Genomic DNA, 19,500 nt, shown 5'->3' with positions numbered 1-19,500 from the left:
TCCTAGACACGGCAGAGAGGTGTCACACAAAGTTCAAAGTCCTGGATTTATAAAATACTGACTTCAGTAAAATGGGGAAGTATTTTAGGAGGTGCTGGCAGGGTGAGAGGAAGTAGGTGATGCAGAAGAACAGGGTGTTAAACTAAAAGGAGTCATATTTAGCAACGTATCTTTATCAGGTGGTGCCATGGGTGCAAGGGAGGAATAGCGTGAATGTGTTTGGCAAAAACAGCATAGCATTCGGGGGTCTGCGTCGAGCATGGCCACATTGGTAGAGCGAGCCTTGTGGGTGACGCGGTCTAGTGCTGAGGTTTTCCCAGTCAGCGCAGAAAAGGTGGCCATTTTTTATTCTCTAGCTGTGTCTGTGGGGGGAGTCTTCTCCTCAACTATCACCAGCGGTTTCATGTCCACAGAGATATATAGAGGTTCTTGCACTGAGGAGTCGTCTCTGGTTCTGATAGATGTCTTCTGCCAGTTTTAATTTTCTTATGCACAAAGCTTGTTTAGCGGAGCAAGCAGCGGGGCATGCTGGATTTCAGCCCCAGTTTCCATGGATTCTCAGGCAGTCAAAAGGCCTGAGCTGTTGAGAAGCTCTTCAGGCCCCTTCGAGATTTTCAGTGCCGGCTGTTGAACGGATCTGGAACTAAATGCGCCGAAGGTGCAAGCAGGCTTTACTTAGCTGTGTGGTAGACCGCGGCAGCGGTTCTTTTCCCGGAGTCATGTGCATGCATTCTTGTCACTTGGTGGTTGCATGTGCAGGGACTTGTGCGCGTAAGGCCGTGGCCTAGATTTGAGCTTGTATGTCTGCGACCTGGACTTGTGTGCGGATTTGCGCAGGGACTTGTGTACATCAGGCAGTGACCTAGACTGGAGCTTATATTTGCCCATATACTTGTGCGCATACAACCTTGACCTACTCTTGAGCATGTATTTGCACTTGTCCTGGAGGTGTAGTGTGTATGCCTGGGAGGCATTGCTATGCACACAGGAGGCCACCTAGAGCCAAAGTTCAGGAGAGCTAAGCACGGAGGACAAACAGGTCCAAGCGCCTTGCTGTTTGTGAAGCTTGCTATCTAATAGCAATTCAGTCCTCACTCTTTCTCCGTTTGTCGTTGCTGTTTAGATACTGCAGTAGTCAAATCGCTTTTAGTATTTGCCCATGTTGGAACATCCCCTCTTCTTACGGTGACTCAATAGTGGAGTGAGAGGTGAGGCAACAGTTCTCCTCCTCCCTTGTTCCGAGGGCAGAAGCTTCCCCGAGAGAGAGAGAGGTTGGAAAGAGCAAGCTTGGACCTGTGGTCTCCGGTATAGATCCATCCTTCTCCTGGGTGGAATGTTTCCAGGGCCTGCGGACTTTCTGCAGGTGTGCCCAGCGAAGGTGAAGCAACCGACTTTGTAGGGATGGCATGTCGGGCCTCCCATTTGTTAGTCATGCAGGCAGATGCCACAGGGAGCCTGTCCCTGGTAATGTTCAAGGGGGCATGGGTCTTGAGACATTGGAGGATTCTCACCTCAAGGCCACTTCGGATTTTGCTCAGACTTTTTTTCTTTTTTCATAGAGATGACTTGCTGAGTTTGTTGGCTCGGACCCTGAACATGTTCGGCATGGCCTGAGTTTTTGCTCAGATCATGACCATGCTTAGTGTGGCCAGAGGTCAATTTTAAGTTAAGCGTTCCTCCTGTATCCAATTCAAGAGATATTGGATTTAAAGAAAGTAAATAATGCGGCTCTCAAGGTTCCCCATTTCCACATGGAAATGCTGAGGTCCAACTCATAGAAACATAGAAACATAGAAATGACGGCAGAAGAAGACCAAATGGCCCATCCAGTCTGCCCAGCAAGCTTCCCTCATTTCTTCTCCCATACTTATCTGTTTCTCTTAGCTCTTGGTTCTAATTCCCTTCCACCCCCGCCATTAATGTAGAGAGCGGTGGAGGAGCTGCATCCAAGTGAAATATCTAGCTTGATTAGTTAGAGGTAGTAGGAGTAGTAACCGTCGCAATAAGCAAGCTACACCCATGCTTATTTGTTTTTACCCAGATTATGTTATACAGCCCTTATTGGTTGTTTATCTTCTCCCCTGCCGTTGAAGCAGGGAGCTATGCTGGATATGCGTGAGGTATCAGTTTTTTTCTTCTCCCCTGCCGTTGAAGCAGAGAGCTATGCTGGATATGCATCGAAAGTGAAGTATCAGGCACATTTGGTTTGGGGTAGTAACCGCCGTGACAAGCCAGCTACTCCCCGCTTTGTGAGTGTGAATCCTTTTTTCTTCTCCCCTGCCGTTGAAGTTATGCTGGATATGCGTGAAGTATCAGTTTTTCTTTTCCCCTGCCGTTGAAGCAGAGAGCTATGCTGGAAATTCTTGATGTATCAGTCTTTCTCCGATGCCATTGAAGTAGAGAGCCATGCTGGATATGCGTCGAGAGTGAAGTATCAGGTACATTTGGTCATTATAGCAGCAATATGCAAGGGAAAGTTCTTGGCATCCCTCACCTTGATAGAAGCGTATATGCACATAGCCATCAGGCTGGAGCACCAGAGATTCCTGAGGTTCATGGTCCAAAGGGAACATTTTTAGTTTCGAGCCCTTCCTTTTGGCTGGTGACAGCTCCACGTACCTTCACCAAGGTGATGGTGGTGGGGGCAGCCGCATTGCAAAAGGAGGGTATGTTGGCGCATCCCTGTTGGGACGACTGGCTCATTCATGTGAAATCTGAGGACCTCTATTTACAATCAGTACAAAAGGTACTGATGCATTTGAAGTTTCTAGGATGGGTGGTGAACCTAGCAATGAATCATTTAGTCCTCTTTCAAACTCTGGAGGATCTGGCAGCTCAGTTCGACACGCAACAGAGAGAGATTGCTGAGATTGCAGAATCAGATTAGGCGTCTGCTAGAACTTTCGGTTCCCAGAGTCTGGGACTATTTACAGGTCCTGGGTTCTAGAGCAACAACATTGGAATTAATATATTGGGTGTTAGTGCGTATGTGGCCTCTGCAAGGGGCTCTGTCCCACTGGAATCCATTATTGGAAGAGTTTCATCTTCTTCTGTTAGAGGGGAAAGCCAGGAACAGTCTTTCGTAATGGCTTACTCGCACTAATCTTGAGCGTGGTATGGAATTGTAGGTTCCAAATTAGGTAATAGTCACCATCAATGCAAGCCTCTTTGGACGGAGGGTGGTGTAGCAAAATCAGTCGGTGCAGGGCCAGTGCTTGAAACAGGAAGCCTCATGGTCTGTCAGTTGGTTAGAAAGGAGATCAGTGCATTTCGCATTGCTTGCCTGTCTGCCAAGGTTATGCAGCCTTCCAGTACGGATTCTATCATACAGTCTGACGATGGTGGCCTACATCAATTGTCTAGGCAGAACCAAGAATCAAGCAGTGGCTCAAGAGGCCCAGGAGTTGATTCTCTGGCAGAGCAGCACTTGGAGTGGCTGGCAGGTCTCACTTTCAGGCAGATTTTCTCAGATAGAGAAAGTTAGACCCCCGCGGAATGGGAGCTGTCTGAGGCAGTATCTCATTCACTTAAGATGAAGGTATGCTGACCAAAGAGAACACCAAGGTGTCACAGTTTTACATCCGCTGAACAGAACATGATACAGAAGGAATTGGAGCTCTGGTGCTGCCATGGACTCAAGGGATTCTTCTTTGTCTTCCTTCTGTGGTCTCTGGACAAGGGATTACGGCGGATAGAGAAACTTTCAGGCAATTTGATCCTGGTAGCTCTAGATTGGCCACATCGATCATGCTTCCCAGTTCTGATCAACATGACCATAGACGGGCCTCTGAGGTCCAGAAATCAGTCGATTCTTTTCCACCAGGGCCCAATATTTTTGGGTCAGGCGGCTCACTTCTGTCACGTGGCTTTGCTTCTGAGAGGAGACTGAGATGGAGGGGATATTCCGAAGCGGTTATTTCCACCTTATTGCAGACTAGGCGACCTTCTACATCCTTGATGTATGTGTGAATTTGGAGGATGTTTGAGTCCTGGTCTACTGCTGATGGAGTGCAGCCTCAGCCTGTTCAGGCTATGGTGTCGCATATTTTGGCTTTTCTACAGAAAGGTTCTGGTTAAGGGACTGGCCTTTAACTCTGAGAGTTCAAGTAGCGACATTGGGTTGTCTCTTGGGTAAGGTGCAAGGATATCCTCTGTCCACACATCTGGATGTTCTACTGTTCCTTCGGGGAGCTAAGAACTTGTGTCCTCAGGTGCAGAACATTTGTCTGTCTTGGAATCTGAATCTAGAGAAACCTTCGGGCTTCCATGTGCTCTGGTGAGAGTGTTCTGCGAGCGGAACTCTCCAGGTCCCTCCTGAGTTAAAGGTAGCTTAGGTACACCCCAGGAATCTGGACTGATCTGGGCACATACAGGGAAAGGAAAATTGGTTCTTACCTGCTAATGTTTGTTCCTGTAGTACCACAGATCAGTTCAGTGACCTGCCCATTTACTGGGGAGCAGGAAAGAGTCCGCCACTCATACTATTTCTTTGTATATAGTGTGGAGTTGTTGATTTTCAATGCTGATCGCTTATGTTAAATTTAGGAAATGAGTTTTCCATTGCCTTTTTGGACAACTTCACCTTCTGGATCATTGGAGGGGAAGGAGTTTGCTTAGAAATTTAAGGTTTTTGCTGTCATCTTGGCTTGGGTACAGGTCAATACTGAGGGACAGCAGGTAGCCACTGGGTTATATACAGTGTCAGTGAAACTTTCTCTGTCTCCATCTGCTGGTAGGGAGGCAAAACCCAGGAATCTGGACTGATCTGTGGTACTACAGGAACAAAAATTAGCAGGTAAGAACCAGTTTTCCTTTATGCAGTATATCAAGTGTAATTAAGTAAAATCCCTCTTTCAGGGCTATAGTGTGGTCATGTTGCCTCTCCTATTCATTCTGAACTTGTTTTCAGGAATCATATTGTCCCATCTCTCCTGGGAGACACTAGCATGAGTAAATGTGTTCCTTTCAGCTGTCACTTTGTTCAGGTAAAGCGTACTGGAACTGAATCCTTTAGATTTTTTCTTCCTTTTATTTGTGCATATTTGACAAGTGAAATATGCTAAAACGTGTTCTGATTTTGAACATGATTCTGATTTGTCGTGCCCCTGTCTTTCAGTAACCTATGGGATGGTGAGTTCCAATATGTACTACTACACAAAAGTAATGTCTCAGCTCTTCCTGGAAACGCCTGTATCAAAAACCGAGAGAACCAACTTCAAAACCATGTCCAATATGGAAGACTTTTGGAAGGTACACATGCCAGCATAGCAGCTCTAGAAAAATGTTTTCATGCACTAGCAAACTGTCAAAAGTTTTATATTTAAGCACACACACCCTTTTCAGATTTTATCATTACAGAAAAGAGGGTTTTTTAAAATTACTTGTTAGCCATTCTCAGCATTATGAATGCAGGTATATCAGGAGCAGATGTGCTGTTTCTCATCAAAGCCCCATGAAGACATCGGACTGATACGTGGAATGCATGACTCTAGAATTCAGCTCTTCAATCTCATTCATAAGCTTGCCAGATATGATCATCCTTAATGATTCTGTGAGTGGGACAAGAGGGAGTCACTCCTGTGGCATGAGGGTAACCTCATGCCACTGAACCGTGGTGGAGACATAGAACTGCTGTTGCTGTGGCCTGGGACAATCCCTTATTGCCAAGCTGTGATGGAGGGAAGAATGGAAGGAGGGAAAGGGGGAGAGAGGAAGAGGCCAGAAGGAGGAATGGAAGGGGGGAGCAGAAGAGGGGGGGAAAGGAGACGAGAAATATGCTAGGGAAAAGCCAAAGAGAGGAAGGGAAAAGAGACACTGGAAGAAGGAGAAAAAATTCAGAGGAAATAGAAGGGGATCAAAGAAAAACCCAGAGCAAATGAGAAAAGCAAGCCTATGATACTGAGGGGAGGGTGTGTGCTGCAGGTTAGCACTGGCACTTCATACTATTAATGCTTGAGCCATTGCAGTCATGATTTTGCAGGAATTTTTTTAGTTCTGATAGTCCTAACAGCCAAAGAGAAATGAGCATGGGGGGATGCACGTTCCAAAAATAGTGAAAAATATATAGGAGAAGATGATATAGGATCAAAACCAGTGTACTTTGTGTTTTAAAAAAAAAAAAAGGTAAGTTGTGTAGCTCTGGCTTCCCAAACCTGTATTCAGGACCCTATAGCCTGTGAAGATTCCAAGAGCTCTGCAATGATTATACATAAGATAAATTTGCATGTATTAGAGACCCATTATATGCAAATTTCTGATGTATATTCATAGAGGATATCTTGAAAATCCTACTGGATGTGAGGTCACCAGGACAGGTTTGGGAAGCTCTGGTCCAGCCAGTATTTCAACCTTAAATCCAGAGTGCGGCCAGAAATGGGTTTTCTTTGTAAGTAATTAATTAAAACAAATGATCCCCCTTTTCTCCTTTTGATTTTCATTTTAACTTTTTGAAAATGTCGCTACTTAGTCCTAGGATTTGGCTGTCAGTATTATAGCATGTGAAGGTAACTCACCACTAATTACTCCGCTCTGCATATAGATCAATTCTCTGTACATATATTTAAACCTGATGATAGAAAAGACATAGGTGCCTAAAAATTCAGTATCTGCTGCTGGGTGGAAGAGTAGGAGCAACAGAAGCCCAGGGGTAGAAAGAGTGGTTTCTGCTGGTATGGGAAGAGCAGTGAAGGCCCCAGGCAGGAAGGAGCAGCAGTAGCTTGGGACTGGGAGAAACGGTGGTCCAGCTGGAGAGAAGGCAAAAAGATTGGAAGGGGGAGGGTGGAGCAAAAGTTTAAAAGAAAAACTAGTACTATCATTTTTTTTGGAGAAAGCATGAAAAAAAAATACTTTTCCCCTTGGAAGCCAAGAATTTTGACTGGTACCTAAGTTTTTCTTTAAAAAAAAAATTCCATCCAACTGTATGTTCATTTTTTTTTTCCTATTTCTTGATTTTAAATATTATAAATGATTTGCCCCTGATAACTCCTTCATCTATGGACAGGTTTATAAAATATAAAAGTAAGAGCCAAAATAAGGTGCAAACAAGATACTATATTTGTTTTTTGTGCTTTAAGTGGGCAGTATTGTCAAAACAGTATGTAGATTGACTATTACAACTATTTGAAGTGATTTATAACTGTTTTTGAGAAGCCAAGACTTGTGGGTGAAGTGAGTGGACTAGGTAAATATTACAGATAACCATGTTAATAAAGAGAGGCTAGAAATGTGGTGTGAGCTCTTGATGTAGCCATGTACTAGTTTTTTAATTGTGACCATAATTTCTCCTCTTCCAGTCAGACCTGTGCAGACGAGTGGGTAATGTATCCTGACCAGCAGAAGGAGAGAGACAAACAGGTTCTTTGATGTCACTCAAGGGGGAGATTCAAGAATGGGTCATCTTCTTTCTCCCTCTTGCCCCTTACTACTGCTCCCCCCTCCCCTTTTTGTGGGTCTCCCCTGCTGGTTAATTTTCTCCTGCTTGCCTTCTGCATTTTTGGTTGCTGCTCTTGTGCAGTAAAGTTGAGCCAGTCCAACAGCAACAAAAAAAAAGATCTGAGCCATGGGATGGTGGCTGACCAGAGGCCTCAGGATAAGTGCGCTTGCTGATGAGCGGAGTGGAGGAGTAGCCTAGTGGCTAGAGCAGTGGGCTATGAACCAGGAGACCAGGGTTCGAGTCTCGCTATCTCTCCTTGTGACCTTGGGCAAGTCACTTTACCCTCTCTGGGGATAGGGAAATATCTACAGTGTGAAAAGCAGAATATAAATAAAAATATATAATGTATAATATATATATATATAATGAGCAGAACATGGCGGCTTGCAACTTCCAGTCGTGGTAAGACTGAAGACATTTGTAGCATGGGGGCAGGCCATAATGTCAGCAGCAGCAGAGTGCAGGAAGAAGTCCATGCTCTGTCAGGTTTGGAATTTGCCTGGCTGCTTTGGGGAGCTTCAAAGTTCTGCTGGGCTTGTCAGAGTGCAAGTGGGGTGCTGCTGGCAGGTGATTGTATCTCCCAGGGGACCCACAGTCATGCAGCAGGTGAAACAACTGGGTGCTGAGGCTAATTGTCTGGATTCTGCGTTGGTGGCCATCTTAGGGCTGCATGGATAGCTAGGTCCTCCTCCACTCTGCCCCAAAGAACAGATGTCCAGTTGGTGGGGATGTGGTTTTTTTTAAACTCCTGTTCAGCAGTAGCCTGCAAAGGAGCTCCTGTTTCTCCTTTTTGGAAGCTTCTTTCTCATGAATTTGTAAAGTGTTTGCAGCAATCTGCCTCTGTAGCACAGAGTTCCAGGAGTCCACACCATGTCTTCTAGATCCCTTTGACTCCGTGCCTAGGGGTAAAAAAAGGCCAGAGGATAATGATGTGGAAGAGGAACATTTTTCAGGCACGGATGATTCTTTGGATAATTTTAAGAGATTGCCTAATGCTGTCTCTAGGGAAGACCTAGAGGAAGGTGAATATCCTCCGGAAGGGGAAGATGTCACTGTCATGGTCTGTTTCTTTCATAAAGAGGAACTTGAAGCATTAATTACATAAACATTGAGTACATTGCATGATAAAGGTAGCTTCTGGTATCAAAACGTCTTTCAGGTTGTTTCTCTTGCTGTGAAGGACCTCATTGATCTGGAGTGAGTCTCCCCAGAAGTGAACTTTAAGAGAGGTTGCTCCTTGGCTAGATTGTAGCCCTTGATACATCAGGAAATGGATAGGCTTAGATTCCCAAAAGTGGATGCATTAGTATGTTCGATAATGAAAAGGACTGTGATACCAGTGAAAGGAGGCGTAACATTGAAAGATGTACAAGACAGAAGAATAGAGCCTCTGCTGAAGCAGGCCTTCGAGGCAGTCAACATGGCCTTTCAGATAGCTGCCTATTCCTGTATTGTAGCAAGGCCAGACTTAAGGCTAGTGCAGTGCATGCAGGAAGATGATTGATGATTCTATTCAGTTAGAGCCAGGGGCAGCTTATTTGGCAGACACCTCATTTGATCTTGTGCATGTATCTGCCAGGGGCATAGTGTCCATAGTGGCACTAAGGTGGCTGATCTTCTTGCAGAACTGCTCCCAAGATTCAGTTTCTAAGACCAGTTTAACCAAATTGCCCTTCAAAGGTTGTTTGTTTTTCGGAGAAGAGCTTGAGAAAATGGTGAAAGCATGGGGTGAGTCCAAGATACCAAGACTCCTGAAAGATGAGCCTAAGGGTTCCTCCCACACCATCCCACCTCAAAGCAGATTTTGGGGCTCAAGATTTAAACCGGGGTTTTGATGAGCACTCAGAGGTCTCATATGTTTGTCAGGTATCAGTCCTTTCGGTCAGCCAGAAAAGGTAGCAAGGATGGTGCCTCTGGATCCTGGTACTGCTTGAGAATATGGGGGGAGTCCCAGGTTCCAGTACCAGAGATAGGCATTCCTCTGTCCAGGTTCTACTGGAGATGGGCTCATATTACTTCAGATTTTTGTGTTCTGAAGTAATGGTTATGCCTTAGAATTTCTTCATCTGATTTCAGATACTTTTGTGGTTTCTCTTTGCCATTCGGTGGCAAAGTGAGAGGTGGCAAGAACAACGCTGGACCAACTGCTTTCCTGAAAGACAGTGGTGCCAATTCCAAGGGCTCACTGGTGCCTGGGCCCCTTGTACCGTTTATTTTGTAGTGCCCAAGAAGGAAGGAACTTTCCATCCAATTCTGGATCTCAAGTAGGTTATCAAGTTTCTGCAGATATCCCGTTTCAGGATGGAGACTCTGAAAGTCAGTCATTCTGTCGGTGAGGCAAGGTGAGTTTCTGACATTTTTAGATCTCACAGAGGCATATCTTCATATTCCAATAAGGAGGGAACATCAGTATTTTCTTAATTTTGCAGTGCTGGGACAGCATTTTCAATTTCAGGCTCTACTCTTTGGGTTAGCCACAGCACCAAACACGTTTTTGAAGGTGAGGGTGATGGCAGCCACATTGTGAAGAAAAGGCATTTTAGTTCATCCTTATCTGGATGATTGGCTGATCAAGGCAAAATCAGAGAAGGAGAGCATAATGGCCATCAAGAGTGGTGCAGGTATTGCAGGAATTAGGGTAAATAGTCAACTTTGCCAAAAGCAGTTTGAAGCCTTCAAAACTCCTGGAGTTTCTCGGAGCACTATTCAACACAAAAGTACATCTAATGGAACAGAGAATTCAGAAGCTTCATTGGCAGATTCTTTCCTTCTTATCAGACAGGAGACCGATGTTGTGGAGCTATCTTCAGCTCTTAGGTTCCATAGTGGCTCCAAAGAATTTGGTTCCTTGGGAGAGTGCCTATATGAGACCTTCTACAGAGGGCCTTGTTATCCAGGTAGGATCCTCAATCCCAGAATTATTCTATATGGCCTTTGGTGCCTCAGAACAGCAGGTTAGCCTGAGATGGTGAATGAAGTCAGAAAATTTGATGATAAATGTAGATATGGATCCCCCTATCTGGGTAATGATGACAGTGGATGCCATTTTATTGGGTTAGGATGCTCATTGCCTGAGACATGTGGCTCAGGGCTGATATTTGCAGGAGGAAGTGAGTTGGTCCATCAGTCGATTGGAGCCCAGAGCTATTTGGTTGGCCATGTTACACTTAGGTCTGATGTTAAAAGGACAGGTGGTTAGTGTGATGTTTGACAGTGCAACAGTGGTGGCGTATGTCAGTTGTGAAGGAGGCCCCAAGAGTCTGCAAGCAGTAGAAGTGCAAGTATTACTGTCCTGGGCAGAGAGGAATCTGATAGAGCTAGCAACCTCTCACACAGCAGGAGCAGAAATGTACAGGTGAATTTACTTAGTCAATGTTGTATATCCAGGAGAGTGATCTGTCATAATTTGCTTTTGGCCTAATAATGGATTTGATGGCAACTTGCAAAAATGGACAGTATATTCAGCCACAGACAAGAAAAGTGTTCTTTCAGGTTAGATGCTCTGGTTTAGCACTGGCTGTCAAAATGTTTCCCTCTTTGGTCTCTGATAAGGAGAGTCATTTAGAGGATTTCAGGCCATCTAGGTCTAGTATTTTAGTGGCTCTAGATTGGTTGAGGTGGATCTGATGTGTTTGCTGCCTGGCGATCCAGTATGTCATCTTCTAGAAAGAGTTATTGTTTCAAGGTCCAGTGTTTCACGAGGATCTGGTTTGGTTTTGTCTTAGAGCTTGTCTCTTGAAAGGGCTTGCCTAATTAAGAACACTGAGAAAGGCCTCTATTCCGATGGGTCTGAAATTCTTGTAGGAGGGATTATCTAAAGGTTTGGTGCTTAATTGATTGAAAGTAGAGGCTGTGGCTATTGCATGCTACAGTGGAAGAGTACTGGGCAATCCCTTACCTTCTCACCTGGATTTATCACATTTTCTCTGGGGACTGAAACATCTCAGACTCCAGTACAGACTTCTGTTCATCTTGGGATGTTAATTTAGTTCTTTTTGTCAGAACCACAATTTGAACCTTTTAGAGATTTCGCTTAGACTGCTTAGCTTGAAAGCGGTGTTCTGCTGGCTATTTGCTTTACCGGAAGAATCTTGGAATTGCAGACTATGTCCTACAGAGAGCCCTTTTTGGAGTTCAGATGATGAAACTACATATAGTACCTTTTATTTCTCCCGAAGATGATGTTCTTTTCAACTGGATCAAGCTATTGTGTTGTCTTCGTTTAGCAAACATATGAATAAGACAAATTTCAAGATGTTGCATTCCATGGATTTAAGAATAGTTCTTTTAAGCCATCGTAAGATCACAAATGCCTTTAGAAGTTCAGGTCATCTTTGTCCTGTTTGGAGGAGTTCAAATGGGGAAGCGGTTGCCAAGGCTTTGACAGCACATTGGATTAAGGGGTCATTATGGCAACGTATGTAGATAATGGAAGAGCCTTACTCAAGCAAGTGAGGGCTTATTCCACTAGAATTCAGGTGGCTTCCTAGGCAGAGTTACAGTTGGTTTCTCTGTAGGATATCTGCAAGGCTGCAACATGGTTTTTGCTGCATACCTTTGCGTGGAGGTGAGTGGGTTTGGCAGTGTCCCCCCGCCCTGTTCAGGAGCAGCTTGAGTACATCCTACTCATCTGGACTGGTCTGTCTAGATGAAGGTGAAATTAGTTATCACCTGATATTTCCTTTCCTTGAGACCAGTGTAGGATCCTTCCTGTTCTGCCAAACTCAGGTATGTTTTACTGTTGCAGTGCAAGAAGAAGCGCTCTGACTCTCATGGTCTTATGCAGGTATGTTTGTTGTGATGTGGAAGCCTTCTGTTTAAAAAAAAAAAAAAGGAAAGTTGAAGGAAGGTGTACAATTGTAGCCTTCATAAAATTTTGTATTGTAGCCCTAAAATTGTCCAAAGTTAGCTTGCTACAGTTAATTGAGATCCGCTGATAATTTTCTTTCCATTCCTACTGTGAAATTGGTGCGGTTGAATGAAATGCGTCAGAGGTCATTTGTTGTCTCGGGGCCCACTTTATGGAATGCATTGCCATCTCGTTTGCGCTCACTTGATGACCTTAAGCAGTTTAGGAAATTGCTGAAGTCAGTTCTTTACAGGCAGGCCTATGATATGAAATAATTGTTTGTATTTTTTGTTTTATTTGACTTGTTTTATTGTTATTCTACTGCTATTCAATTGTATGGCTATGTTATAACTGTTAAGTTTGTTTTGTAATCCATTTAATTCATATTTTGATATAAGCTGAATATAAACATTCTTTTAAATAAATAAAATACTGACAGACTGAAGTCAGCATGGATGTATAATGAGTGATGTCAGCGAACCTGTTTCTCCGCATCTTCTGATCGAGATGCATAATCCACTCATCTGGACTTGTCTGACTAGATTCAAGGAAAGGAAATTATCAGGTAACTATGGTCAATGTAGACAAAAATCATTTTGTAACAAAACAGTGTCTTTCTAAAGCTGTGGTGTCCGTCTCTCCCCCCCCCCCCCCCCCCCCCCCCCCCCGAATACCCTGCATTTCTAGAGCTCTTCATGCTTTGCTGGTGCGGTATAATTTGCTGTGTCCCATAGACTCAGATTATTCTTGTCCATCAAGATTGAGACGTGCAATTCCCAAGTACCATGGGAATGAAACCAAGCATCATGTTTTTGTTCTAGAATATATGTACTTTGGTGAGAGAAGGCAACAGAATAAAAGAGACAGAAAAACTCTCTCTCTTTTGGGGAGGGGTGGAGGGGAGGGTCGAGGGAGTGTTTGGCTTGTTTTCACACAAAATCCAGGAAGATAAATTGAGAGATTTCTGGATTGTTGGGAGGCAGCTGTAGTTCTGCATCCCTCTAAAACAAGTGTCGATCTCTGCTCTTCTCAGACCTGCTCACAGCTGTTCTTTCAGGAAGCCCATAGTGATTGTTGTGAGGTTTTATTTACCCACATTGGCCCTAGTGTATGATGATTTTAAATATTGACAATCAGCTGTGCCCGTGGCCCTCAAAAACTTGTTTGACATTCAATACTAATTTAAACCATCAGCATTGATAGAAAGTCCGAAAAGTAATTTGAGGCTGCTTTGAATGTGGCTGCAGATGTTGCATTGGAACCGTTGCTGGATTTGGCAGCCCTTGCAGTTGATACTTTTCTTGTTTGTAGTTTTTAGAGAACCCTTTGTTAGATGGCCTCTACTGGAACATGTGGTACAACAACAAGATCATGGCAGAAAACAAGAGTTTTATTTACTATGAGAACCTGCTTCTGGGTGTGCCTCGTCTGCGGCAGCTGAAAGTAAGGAATGGCTCGTGTACAGTCCCTGAAGATCTGAAGGATGAAATCCAAGAGTGCTATGATGTCTATTCTGTCAGTAATGAAGACAGCGCCCCCTTTGGACCAGGGAATGGAACTGCGTATGTAAAACCTATCTGTTTGCGGCAGGTTTTGGGTGGCACTTCTATCTTTACCTGAAATCTGCTTTACAAAACACAGTATGCATTAAATAGGATTGCCGGCTGGCTCGTTTGTAAGGTTTTTACCCCTTCGCAAGTATGGACTTAGGTTTTGATTTCCCTAAGACCAGGAGGAGTATACATGAAGGCCAATCCCACAGCAAAGAGAGAACATATTTTAGGCATTAGTGATATTGTTGTTTAATACTCGGTGTGTATAGGTTTGGCCAAAAGGATCTGAGAAATGAGCAGAGTGAGGTGAAAGTTTCTGATCTGTGTATAATGACAGTCTTAAACAATAGGACATATGGGCAGCACCTCATTAACTTATCAGATAAGATTTAAGAAAACTATCGGCATAAGTGCTCGTCTCCAAAGTAGTACATAAAGTGGTGCAAGAAAAGAATTACAAAGTACACCTGTGACTGTTGTAAGGGCTATATAATACATTGCCTTTTTATTTTGAAAGGAACCTTGTGGAAAGGTTTGCTTGGAAAAGGGGAATTGGATTTAAACAACCGAGGGTCCCAACGTTTTAAATTCTGGGGAATTGATAAGCAAGGGGTGTGACCTGCACAGAACAGCAGTTACAACCCTTAACAGAAAGCATGGGATTGCTACCTTTAACCAATAAGCCTTGATGCTTTTGTCGCAGCTGCTTCATCGCACCCTGCTTGGGGGGGGCAGAGGAATTGGATTCAGATGATAACCAACACGGGCCCTGACTTTTACTGTCTGGGGTACTGAGATGCAAACATAAGGGAAAAAACACAGGTCTGCGACTATGGCCAAGTTCATAAACAAAGCATGTAGAGCAACACTGTCTGAATTTTCAAGAAGGCTCATAATCCAGTAAAAATATTGCTAGCAGTAAATTTTTTATGGGCAGAATGGATTGAATATTTGGTCCTTTTCCGCCATCATTGCCATGTTACTGTAGAATGCTCTGGTTGATATTACACTGACATTGTATCAGAGCTAGAGACAGGAGGTGTTGCCCTTTTGATCAGTCAGATTCACTGAATGTCCCTTGATGCATTCAGATTGCTTTATTTGATGTATTTTCTCCATCAAGAGCTCTACGGTGACCCTCTGGTGAAATGCAGCGCCCCAGAAGGTTCTTTCAGGAAATGACATCACACAGCATGAATGTCAACTCATGAAAGAAGAATCCTAACATTTAATGTCCAATGACAGTGCATGAAAAATGGTTATAACCTGTAAACTGAACTGTAAGCTACAATCTGAAAGTCTTATTTTTAGTGTAACTTCCATTACCTGATTTTCGCTGACTTTTATAATGCATATTTCTCATGGACTTCTCAAGTTTCCACTTGCATAGTATGTGACACTGCATTTGCTCCCAATATTTCTACCACTGGCTAGCCATGGTCTAGTTTTCTTTGCTTTTTGGTATTGGCAAAATATTTCAAATGCTAAATCACACTGTCAAATATTGACTCTCCCCTGCGACTTCAGCAGCCTTTCTTACCATACCTGTCTGTGAAAAATCTGAAATACCCTATCTTTTTGCAGTCTTGCTGGCAAGAGTTGCTCCTTTCTGATGAACTTTGAAATATAGTAATTCCTCTATTTCAAACTATAGTCACCTGCGCGCCCCCCACCCAAGTATATATTGTCTTATTTGCTGTAGCAGTCAAAGTGGACTATGACAAATTTAGTTGCTTCTAGCCCATTGGATTGCAAAGAGACACTTTATATAGCAGCAAGTGGGGCATTAAGTGAAAGCCAGTTTTACTGTCTTCTGATAGCGCAGTGAGTAACTGAATGTTTGTTTTTTGTGAAAACAGCTGGACATATACCAAGGAAAAAGATCTGAATGGAAGCAGCCACTGGGGTTTCATTGCTACATACAGTGGGGCTGGGTATTACTTGGACCTGTCAAGAAACAGAGAGGAGTCTGCTGGCCAGATCAGCGCCTTGAAGAAAAACCTGTGGCTAGACAGAGGAACCAGGGCGACCTTCATTGATTTCTCAGTGTATAACGCAAACATCAACCTTTTTTGCATTGTTAGGTAATGGGAGCTCTGTTTAAAAGTATTAATTGAAAATCAAGCTAAATGTAACAATGAGATAACAGTATTTTAGTTATCCTGTGGCTAGGTAGTGTAGCATGCACTGACTTGACATGCCCATGGGACTGATTTATGTGCTAGAGCTCTCCAGGCGTAACAGGATGCTTAAGGCAGTGGGGTAAGACTTCTCAAAGATTTACTGCAGTGCATAAAGCTTCAGCTTTTATCAATGAAAGTGCACCAGTATGTTACTGGGAAAAATAACAGAACAAAACCTTTTAAATCTGCCCCAGAAAATGTTGTGTTCTCACTGATGTGGGAGGGGAGGAAATGCTGCCATCATTTTTGCTCTTTAAAAAAAAAAAAATTCAGACTTAGATTTCTGACAAAGACCAAAACTGAATTTGCAACTGCCAGTGGTATTCCTGTTTCAAGAAAAGAAAATATAATTTTTAGTGGAGCTTTATCAGCGTGAAATCAGAGAGCTTACAAATACTATGGACAGTTTAATTAATCAAAAGATATACGTTTGACTTTGATTTCAATGGGTGGATGTTTTTTCTTGCTTAATAAAGACTGTATACATGTTTAATTTAGGCTATTAGTGGAGTTCCCTGCAACTGGTGGCCTGGTCCCATCCTGGCAATTTCAGACAGTGAAGCTGATCCCCTACATGTCCACATTTGATTTCTTCCTGGTGGCCTGTGAGATTGCATTTTGTCTCTTTGTCCTATATTATATTGTGGAAGAGATATTGGAAATTCGTATTCACCAGCTATATTACTTCAGAAGCCTCTGGAACTCTCTGGATGTTGCTATTGTTGTGGTAAGCAGTCACATCTGGAGAGGAAGGACTCCTCCCTGTGTCACTTTTTTTTTTTTTCCTCAGCATGCCATGAAAATCCATGCATGCAGAAAAGTATTCAAAATTACTGATTGCCAGATCTCCTTTCAATTGAGAATGAAAGATTGGCAAGCAACTTACTGTAGGGGGTGAGCACTACAGCTGGAATATGGGCTATAAGGGCAGGCAGAAAGTGCTTACTTCAGGTGCATCTAGTCCTGCTTCCTCCCTCTGCTTGTTAATTAAAAAACAGGCTTCCAGTTTGAATTCTTTTGCTATTTCATCCATACAGTTGAGAGTGAGCAGAGCCAGGAAAAAGAGTATGGGAATGGAGCAGAAAGGAGGGAAAGTGAGGAAACATGGAGTGTAAAAATGGAAAAGTGAGGAAGAGCATAGCAGGGAAAGAAAATAAGCAAAGGGGAGGAAGGAGCAAATATCAGAAAGAGAAGAGATGATAAAGATGGGGACAGCAAAAACTCAGAGGCATGAAAACAGGTGGGGATAGGACTTGGGGAAGAAGGAGCATAAGCAGGATACGTGACAGAAGCAATGGAAGAAGAGGGAGAGATATTGTTGGGGGTGGGGGGGAGAGTAGGAGAAGGACCAAAAACCTTTGAAAGAAGAAATAAGAAATTCTGAGCATTTTCTGGGACGCACAAGTGCTAGAAATCTGTTTTTGTGCTCTGTGTGCAGGTAAGTGCCTCACTGCATGTCTGTCTGTCTTTTCCTTTACTATTTTGCTGGCCCTACCTGCACAGTAATTTATGGTAACATGTTTTCTGGTGCATGTATAGTAAATTCAGCAAGTGTACATTTTTTGAGCTGGTGCTATTGGATCTTACATTTCTGCCTTTTTGAAGGCCTCACTCTGCCTTTTCATTACAGGTTTTACCAAACATTTTTCTAATGCAATTGAATCTCATATTAAAATATTTAAAATTCCTGTTCGTACCCCAGATCAGTCCAGACGAGTGGGTTTATGCAGCCCTACCAGCAGATGGAGGCAGAGAACAAAACCTTGATGCATTGCTACTGCAGTCCCTTAGTATCTCTCTGTCTCCAGCAAATGGTAGAGGTGCATACCTGCAGTCTGGAGTTTTCAAGAAATTTAAAGATTAAGAATTGAGAAGATTTTGGCTCCCCGAGATGTTAGGATCCTTCATGGGCAATCTCTCAGGTAGAGCAGGGCGAGCAAGGGGTTGGTGATCCCTGGGGAGTTTTGCCCTTATCTTCATGAGGGATAGCCGGTGGTTCTGGTTCCCTCATCTCTTCTGGGTCCCTTTCGCATGCCTTAGCCATCATCACCAGAAGCAGGGAAGTATTTTGTTTTCTTTCCTTTCTGTATCTGTGCCCCAAGTTCTTTAAAAAAAAAAAAAAAAAAAAAGTTAAAAGAAGAGGAAAGGGATGGTGCAGCTTTAGGCTGTGCTCCAGTGGCTGACTTCAGGTTTCACTGCCGGGAGGAAGCTCGCGGTGAGCGGGGCTGAATAGCTGTGTGTCTCGGGGCCAGTGGGGCTAGTTCAGCATCCTGACAGTGCCGCCTGCAGTGCTTGCAAGCAGGGTTTATTTTTAGGCTGCTTTTGTGTGCATGCCATCTCCCGCGCTGCGTGGTCGAGTATGCCAGGGCTGCGGCTCAAGGCATTCTTGCCTCAATTCGGCTGCATTTTGCGAAGAATGTGCCTCCGGAGGGGCAGGATCCTCCGCGGGCACCCCGAAGGACGGCAGGAACCCAAATTCGGTGGGGCAGCTTTCGGAGGCCCCAGGGTGTGGGGTCTGAGAAACCAGTGGCCATTTTGTGCACACGTACTGGGAGCCAGGCTGCTGTTTCAGGGCCTTGGGACTCCCCTCCCATGCAGAACAAGACCCTGCTGGTGGTAGGATGGGGGAGCAGCTGCAGGGAGACATGGATCCAGACCCTTTTTCAGATCCAGAAACGTTTTCTCCGGATTACATCCTTTTGATGTAAGGCCTATTTGGCAAGGAAGGGAGCAGGAACTAAGAGGCTTTTGCCTAGGAAGTCCCAGGCGACGAAGAAGCCTAAGCAGGCAGAGTCTGGACATTTTTTTTAGGCTCTTGGATCTCAAGAGTTCCACGGTGCAGGAAGACACATCTGATGAGACGGATGATCCGGATCAGGTACAGGGAGGTCTGATGAATCCGAGTAGGGGCCCTTTTGGTATGGTGCTGGATCCGGGTCAGGATCCTAGCACTCTTGTTAGGGGATTCTATGCAGGATCCGGACAAGATTCCAGCTGCGGACAGGGACGATCCGCGGGTGGTCCGTTTGTTCCGCAAGGAGGAGTTAGGCCCGTTGATCCCCCACGTTCTGGAAGAACTGGGATTAAGGTCACTCAGGAAGAGCTGGACAATGAGGGGGTGAACCCGGTCCTGGAGGGATTGTAGGGGCACCTAAGGCTTTCCTGTTACCTAAGATGGTGAAGATGTTGGTGGATCGGGAGTGGGAATCTACCGAAGCAGGCTTGAAGGTAGCCAGAGCTATGGCCAAATTATATCCCTTGCCGGAACAGACCCTGGAGTCGTGGAAGGTTCCCAAGGTGGATGAGGCGGTATCTGTGGTTACCAAGAAGACTACCATTCTGGTGGCAGGTGCAGCAACGTTGAAGGATATTCAGGATCAAAAACTGGAAATCCTCCTTAAAAGGTTGTTTGAAGTTTTGGCTCTGAACCTGTGTGCAGCGGTTTGCGGCAGTCTGATGCAAACTGCCGCAAACCGCTCTTTC

General features: G+C 44.2%; 1 protein-coding gene across 1 annotated transcript in view; it reads left to right on the top strand.

Annotated features, from left to right (window-relative positions):
- Nucleotides 1-19,500, top strand: part of PKD2 (polycystin 2, transient receptor potential cation channel) — a 76,469-nt gene that overhangs the window by 15,785 nt on the left and 41,184 nt on the right. The window contains exons 3-6 of the mRNA XM_029598010.1: nt 5,117-5,250; nt 13,593-13,843; nt 15,694-15,918; nt 16,516-16,744. Of these exons, the coding sequence (XP_029453870.1) occupies nt 5,117-5,250; nt 13,593-13,843; nt 15,694-15,918; nt 16,516-16,744 (839 nt within the window). The remainder of the gene's footprint in view (nt 1-5,116; nt 5,251-13,592; nt 13,844-15,693; nt 15,919-16,515; nt 16,745-19,500) is intronic.

Source organism: Rhinatrema bivittatum, chromosome 1 (genome assembly GCF_901001135.1).
Source record: "Rhinatrema bivittatum chromosome 1, aRhiBiv1.1, whole genome shotgun sequence".
NCBI lineage: Eukaryota > Metazoa > Chordata > Amphibia > Gymnophiona > Rhinatrematidae > Rhinatrema > Rhinatrema bivittatum.
The sequence above is the reverse complement of the archived record's forward strand: the minus strand, read 5'-3'. Positions and strand labels throughout refer to the sequence as shown.